Here is an 8210-nt window from a genome sequence, read left to right as displayed (position 1 = left end):
TAAACAGTGGTTTGTTCATCCACATTTGGAAAGGTCCAAGATTACCTTAAAAGCATTTGAGAAGCAGAGCTCACAGCTTGCTGCTTAAAATTGAAGATTTGAAGAATAAAGATTAAATTTATCTTTAGTTAAATTGAGATTCAAAAATGCTAAAACTCACTAAATTATTTAAAAATGCCCCCAAACTCAACTTAAAATAAAATACCATCTTTAAAATTGCCAAAAATCGTCACCGAGTCTTTTCCTCAATCCCGCTTCGAATAATCGCCTGAAACATGAAACTCAAAAGACATTTTAACGTGCATGACGTAACATAACTTAATTTAAAATAGTGCATTTAAATAAATTATGCATGACTAAACTCCTTTAAAATAAATTGAATGTTTTAATAATTTAAATAGATGCATGGGTTATACGTGTACTGAAATCGGGTTCTACAGGAGCAACGTCAGTTTTGGGGCTGGTGATGAAGACCGTTGTTATCAGTTCTTATTTATGTTTATTTCGTTGCATTTGTTAAGACGATGTTGTAATTGGTTTTACATTTCCGCTGTAAAACATTATTATTTAGTTGTATCAGACAATGAATATTCAGTATTATGAATAAAAGACTGGTTTTTCCGAAATTCTGTACTTCTGAGGCTTGTTGTTTTCGAATGTAAATTTGAGAGCGACGTCGGTGTCAACCAACCCCCGTCCCGGGGCGTGACATTAACAGCTTCCATATTGATTTTATTTGTGCTGGCGATTAGCATATCATCTACATACAAGAGAAGGTAAGTTCTGATCTTGTTTTCTTCCTTGTAGATGTACACACAATTGTCATAGCTGCACCTTGTGAAGCTGTTGTTTAGCATGAACTCATCAAATCTCTTATACCACTGCCTTGGACTTTGTTTAAGGCCATAGAGTGACTTTGCAAGCTGACACACCATCCCACTGTTTTCTGAATTGACATAGCCCTCGGGTTGGTTCATATAGATCGTTTCCTCGAGTTCACCATGAAGAAAGGCAGTCTTCACGTCCAATTGCTCGAGCTCAAGGTTTAACTGTACTGTTAAAGATAGGATCATCCTGATGGAGGAATGTTTAACCACGGGAGAGAATATTTCATTGAAGTCTATTCCTTGTTGTTGTGTGAAGCCTTTTGCAACTAACCGTGCTTTATATCTTGTCTTTTCCTCCCCAGGCATTCCTTCTTTAACTTTGTATATCCATTTGCATCCAACCACTCTTTGGTTCTTAGGTTTATTCACAAGTTTCCAGGTCTTGTTTTTGTATAGGGAGGTCATCTCTTCATCCATGGCTATGATCCACTTATGTCCATCCTTTCTTGATACTGCTTCCTTATATGAACTTGGTTCATCATGCTCCAGTTGTTCTGCCACTGTTAGTGCATAATGAATCATATCAGCATGTCCAAATTTGTCTGGAGGTTTTATTTCCCTCCTTTGCCTATCCCTGGCTAGTTTGTAGGTCCCTAAGTCATGGTCTGTTCGACGAGTTTGCACTTCTTGATCCGGACTTGGCTCATGGCTTATTTCACTCTCTGTGATTGGGGTGTCTTCATTGGACTCCACCTCAAACTGTGTATCATTAGTGATCAAAGTACCTTCACCAGGGGCATTTGTTTTCAGTTGATAACCCATTTTGGACTCATCAAAAGTTATGTCTCTGGTATTGAAACATTTTGGACCATGGTTTTCAAGGTTCCAAACCTTGTACCCTTTAACTCCTTCTGGATACCCAATGAAAATGCACCTCCTAGCCCTTGCTTCCAGCTTATCTTGCTTAACATGAGCATATGCTAGACACCCAAAGACCCTTAGTTTTGAGTAATTTGATGGCCTGTTATTCCAGATTTCCATTGGAGTTTTAAAATTGATTGCACTGGATGGGCATCTATTTATTAGCTAGCATGTCGTGGTTATGGCTTCTCCCCAAAAGGTTTTTGGAAGTCCAGCATTTAGTATCATACATCTTACTCTTTCAAGGAGAGTGCGGTTCATTCTCTCCACCAATCCATTTTGTTGAGGAGTGCCACTGACTGTCATGTGTCTCGTGATTCCTTTGGCTCTACAAAGCTCTTTGAATTGTTGTGACATGTATTCCAGGCCATTGTCCTTCCTTAGGTATTTCAGCTTTTTGTCTAGTTTATTTTCAGTGACAGTGAGCCAGTCTTTGAATTTGATCAGTGCCTCATCTTTTGTTTTCAGTACAAAGACCCATACTCTCCTTGAGAAGTCATCAACAATTAACATGAAGTACCTTCCTCCAGCATGTGTTGGAGTTCTCGAGGGACCCCATAAGTCAGAGTGTACATACTCAAATGGCCTAGTTGTGGTATGATTTCCTTTTGTGAACTTTACTCTTTTAGCTTTTCCAAGAATGCAATACTCACACTTTTCCAGGTGGTGAACTTGATCTCCACATAACAGGTTTTGATTTGATAAATGTGCTAATCCTTGTTCACTGACGTGTCCTAGCCTGAGGTGCCAGAGTTTAGCTACGTCTTTTGAGGTTTGTGCCAGGGCAGACATGCCTACCATAGTCGATCCTTGAAGTATATAGAGAGAGTTCCTTTTAAGTCCTTTCATAATCACCAATGACCCCTTTTGAATCTTGAGTATACCACCTTCAGCTTTATATGTATATCTACTTGTGTCAAGTGACCCTAGAGAGATCAGGTTTCGTTTGAGGTCGGGGACATATCTTACATCACTAAGAATTCTTTCGATACCATCATGCATCTTGAGTCTTATGGAACCAATGCCCCTCACCTCGCATGATACATCGTTTCCCAGTAATACCAATCCTTCTTTAACTTCTGTGAAAGTTTCAAACCATGATCTGGTAGGGCACATATGGAACGAGCATCCCGAATCAAGTATCCAATCATTGCAAGTGCTTTGTTCTGTTATTGAGAGCACTTCAGCAGATTCATAGCCATCACAGGCCACAGCAGCTTCAGCATTATCTTTTGGTCTTTCTTGTGATTGATTTCTTCTGTTAGGGCAGTTTCTTTTAAAATGCCCTTCTTTATGACATTGGAAACATCTGTATCTGTTTTTGCTTTTGGATCTTGATCGATTTCCGTCAGGTTTCGAGGGACTCGCATTATTCCTCCCTCGGATGTTGAGACTCTCACCTTGAGTATGTCCATTTGATTGGATCTTTTTCTGTAATTCCTTGGCTTGTACAGCCGACTGAACTTCTTCTAGAGATATGGTATTTTCCCTGCCATATAGCATGGCATCCCGCAGATTATCATATGAGCTTGGGAGAGAGTTTAACAAGATTAGAGCATTATCCTCATCTTCCATCTTAACATCTATATTTTCAAGATCGTCTAGAATTTTGATGAATTCATCAATCTGTGTAGATACCTTTTTTCATCTCCGATCTTGAATGAATATAAACGTTGCTTCATATATAATCGATTAGGCCAAGGATTTCGTCATGTACAAACTTTCAAGTTTGTTCCACATGCTGGCAGCCGTGGCTTCTCTTGAAACTTCCCTTAGAGGTTTATCTCCGAGACATAGGATGATGGCACTTTGTGCTTTGGCGAGGATTTGCACCTTTTCTTTCGAATCACCTGCTATTGCATCTTCGCCTTTTAATGCTTCTATTAATCCTTGCTGTATTAGAATGGCCTTCATCTTGATTCTCCAAAGGCCGAAGTCATTATTTCCTGAAAACTTCTCGATGTCAAGTTTCATAGAACCCATCTTCTTGTTCTTGGTGGTCGTGGCTTCGCTTCCCACAGACGACGCCAATTGTTAGAATTATCGACCAAGATTCACAGTACACAATTCATGCAATCACAGTGAATCAAGTTTATGAAAGAAACAACAAAGAAGACGATTGAGTTACGTGGTTCGGCTATTGAATAGCCTACGTCCACGGCAGAAAAGGAGCAGCTTCTTTATTAGAAATAACAGAGAGTTTATACAAGTGCATCACCAAGAATCTAAGTTGAAATACAATTGAGATTGTTCCCTCAAGACTTCTTCAACTCTCCTACTTGCTTTTGTGCACGAGTCCTCTCTGATATCTCTCCTTCAAGCGTGATTTTCATCCCCCTTGTTCTCTTGGAGTCTGACCCGTATATATAGTCTCTTCCTTGAATATACAACAGACTTCAACCCGCCACCAACTGTCCAACTGCTAGATAAAGGCCCAGGCCCGCTACCGTTGGACTAACTGCTTTTGGCCCAGAACTTGAGAGTCGCCCGAATATCCCAACATTTCTAACTAGTCAAATTTTGCAAATTTTGGTATTAATTGTGTCCAAATGATGCAACGTACTTGTTCTTCTGGTAAATTGCTCAAAAATACCCAAAAATAGATTAAAATCTGCTTTCAGTCTGTGTTACAAGAAAAAAATGTTTTTGAATTTTATATCATTTGTCTTTTCTTGAATGAAAATCGGTACAAAAATTAAAGATATAGTAGAGTACTAATTGTTTCATAACTGATACATGACATTTGAGTACCAATTGTTTCAAATCGATATGGTATTAGTATGATTTTTGAGTACCAAAACATGTATATCAAATATTGATATTAATGAAAATCTGTCTTTTTTATATGAAAATCGGTACAAAGCAATGAAAAATGGTGTTAATGTATGATATTTGAGTATCAAATATTTTAGAAATGATACAAAAAATATAATTTTGATTATATAATTGGAACAATTTTATTAATATGAACATTTAATACACATATTTGGGTACTAAAAATCATATATCAGTATCATATCTGAAATAGTTGGTACTCAAATATCATATATTAGTATCATATTTTCAATGTTTTCTATTGATTTTCATTTGAAAAACAAATGTATCATTAATATCAATATTTTTTATACATGTTTGAGTACTCAAAAATCTTAATTAATATCATATCGGAAATAGTTGATACTCAAATATCATATATAAGTATTATATTTTTAATTTTTTGTACTGATATTTATATGAGAAAATACATGTGGGCTTAGGGAGTGCAAACACATTTTATTGTAAATCAGGGAGTGCAAACACATAATTTTTGTGACAAAGACTGAATGTAAATTTAAATTTGAGTGTGGAGATTTAAAGCAAATTTACCCTTGTAGAATATTTAATTATTCACTATATATATATATATATATATATATATATATATATATATATATATGTGTGTGTGTGTGTGTATGTATGTATATATTTTGTGTGTGTGTGTGTAAGAGCGCTAACACTAAAAGGGATATGCTAACACTATATAAGAACATCTATTTAAAATTGATAAATTCATAAATACTTCCAAGTACATAAAATTTAAACAGTAGCATGCATATACATCAAGACAATGCACTAAATATAGCAACATCATAATTTAGCTAAAACTGCAATAAAAAAAAATTACGAAACCAACCCATTAATTGTTCCATTCTCCGAAGGCAATAATCGAAACTTTCTCTCGCGAACCCCATTTTTTCCCAATGCATAGTAACCAGTGGCGGCAATTAATTTGATATTAGCCCAGGTGGCTCAATGAAAAAAATTAAAGGATTCCAGAGTTTAAAATCATGACTAAAGAAAATTAATATCCTAACTCCGCCATTGATGTGATAAGAGATGGATCCAAGAATTTAGATAAATAAGCTCGATAAATTTTGGAGAGTGAAGTTGCATGTATGGGAAAATCTAAGCATATCCAAGCCTTAGTTCCAAATCCAAATCCTCCTTGGGATGACTACTCATCGAGCCAATCTGTAAGTCCAGCCGTACAAATTCTGCTTTCTTGACAACTACCCATCCATTTTCATGCACAAATGGATCGAAGTTCTCGCCTCGTAACGTATCTTTGGTGACGAGCCGAAGATCCCGAACTGGGATAGCAGGAGAAACCGTGGGAGCAACCAAGTGGGAGGTGAAACGAGGTGATAAATACGACGTTGAGGATGACAGGTACCCAATGCTACAACTAGGGTTTGAGTTAAATCTAGGGTTTGGTTCAAGATTAGGGTTTTGCAAGCAAAAATGACAACCATTAGGGCCATGACTGTATATTCTTGTTGGAGAATGCCTCATCCTTGCTCTGTCCCTTCTGTGAACATTCATGTGGCCTCCTAGAGCTTGAGCTGATCTGAATTCCCTTTTGCAAAAGCTACAAGGATAAAATCTCGGAGTCCATGAAATTAAGTTGGCACCACCTAAATCTCGTGTTTGACGATCTCCTATGCACTCATTGCAAAAATTCAACGGATTCTTGAATTTGTGGCCATTTATTTCTCTCGTTTTGCTACTCGTGGCGATGCTTTGGCGTGTCATTTTGCTGCAAAGACAGGTTTTCTCCATGGGTTTTTTCTTGTTTGTAAGTTAGTATAACCAAGATCAAGTGCTTATGGAGAGAGGGGGAGTGGAGCAGCTTGTTTCAAAGAAGAGTGAGTTTGGTAAATGACTAGGAATTGAGTTGAATATGTTGATGGTGATGTAGAGATGGGACTTGGGACAATAAGTGATTTTAGTGTGAGAGCACAGTGAGAAAAATTTGGCTGTTACGTTGCATTATATAAATAGAAGATATATATATATATACACACACACACACAGACACAAGAATTGTTGCACCATGCCCATGACTTATATCTAATTTGACATCAAGATTCCAAGTTTGCGATAAATTCTGAGTTTAAGATTCAATTGTAACAAACATCTCACCATTTTTACTGAGTATATGTAGAGTTAACATCATCGACTTACACGATATCGATCTAGCACCATGTCCATTACTTAAATCTAATTTGACATCAACATTCCAAGTTTGCGAAAAAGTCTCAAGTTTAAGATTCAAGTGTAACAAACATCTACTTCAACTAAAAAAAAATGTTGCATCATTTGTACTGATATATATATATATGTAGAGTTAACATCATCGACTTACATGATATCGATCTAGCACACGAATAAATACCAAGATTTAAAGAAGGTACCAAATAATTGTAGACCAAAATTTAGCTCTACATGCAACTATATACATCTTTACCAGGTAACAAATCTGATAAATTTTTAAAATATTTATTAAACTCAAAGCTAAATTGAAGATAACTCAGACATCAATACTGTAAAGCTAGAAATCGAGCATCTCATTGGATGAGAATTAACTAGTGGCTGGCGTTGCCTATGTTTGGGCCACTTACCAAATGGAGAACCAAGCTATGCAATATAGGGAAAGTGGTATAGTAGATGTTCCTTATTCCTCTCGACATTTTCACGTCAAACTTTATGTCAAATTGCACAAAAATCTTTATTCTGTTTCTGCTTTTGATGAATGCATTCCATGGTTTTAAATTGCCAAGAAAATATTTATTATGATCGGGTAGGTTGGGGAAGCTAGCTTGGACTCTGGCTATACATTAATTTCTTGAGTCGATTAATTGGTCCATTTAAAATAATCATGATTTCTTGGTTGATATATGCATGTTCGTATAGGAATCCAGAAATTCTTTGCCTGCTAAAAAATATGACATCTTGGTTATCATTTCATCTGAAAACGTTAGTACTCGAGGATTGAGTTGAGAAATTTGATGAGTAATTAACAGGTTAAGCAGTGAAGTCGTCGGAACGAATTTTTTCAAATCATGTGATGTGTGATTTTTTCTGTGTATGAATTTTAGGGAAATTAGCAATTTTTCGTTATTTGTGTTTGTCTCTTTGTGTTTTTGGTCTTTCGTGTTACCAAAATTGATTTTATTCCTTTATCTTTCAATGTTTTTTGAAATTTTAATAGTTTATCATCGAAAGTATATAATGTGACATTGTATATCGAAATCAAAACTGACTTTCAAAAATTAAAATTGGAATCATGGATTTATTATTCGGTATCTAAAAATAAGAAACTGGAACCGTAAGTTATTCCTACATATTTTAAGTTTTACAAAAACTCGTGTGAGACGACTATTTCACGTGTCGGTTTTGTGAGTCGGATATATTATCCAACTCGATCCACGAAAAAGTATTACTTTTTAATCTAAATAAGCATGTCTCATGGATAAAATTAAATATGTGAGACCATCTCATAGGAGACTCACTTCTTAAGTTTTGTAGTATACAATTTCATACACCTTAATCAAACAATATAATATATACAAATTAAGTTTGATCCTTATTTTTTATTTATTTTTTCAGTAAAAAGAAATAAATATTCATCATGTTTTGTAA

General features: G+C 35.8%; 1 protein-coding gene across 1 annotated transcript; it reads right to left on the bottom strand.

Moving 5' to 3' along the window:
- Positions 1-5693: 5693 nt before the first annotated feature.
- On the bottom strand, positions 5694-6460 carry LOC140821419 (transcriptional regulator SUPERMAN-like). Its single transcript, XM_073181906.1, has one exon. It carries the CDS (start codon positions 6345-6347, stop codon positions 5694-5696), a length of 654 nt encoding a protein of 217 aa, XP_073038007.1. The 5' UTR covers positions 6348-6460.
- Positions 6461-8210: the final 1750 nt, after the last annotated feature.

The sequence above is a fragment of the Primulina eburnea genome, unplaced genomic scaffold, assembly GCF_022965805.1.
Source record: "Primulina eburnea isolate SZY01 unplaced genomic scaffold, ASM2296580v1 ctg567_ERROPOS1000000, whole genome shotgun sequence".
Classification (NCBI taxonomy): domain Eukaryota; kingdom Viridiplantae; phylum Streptophyta; class Magnoliopsida; order Lamiales; family Gesneriaceae; genus Primulina; species Primulina eburnea.
The sequence above is the reverse complement of the archived record's forward strand: the minus strand, read 5'-3'. Positions and strand labels throughout refer to the sequence as shown.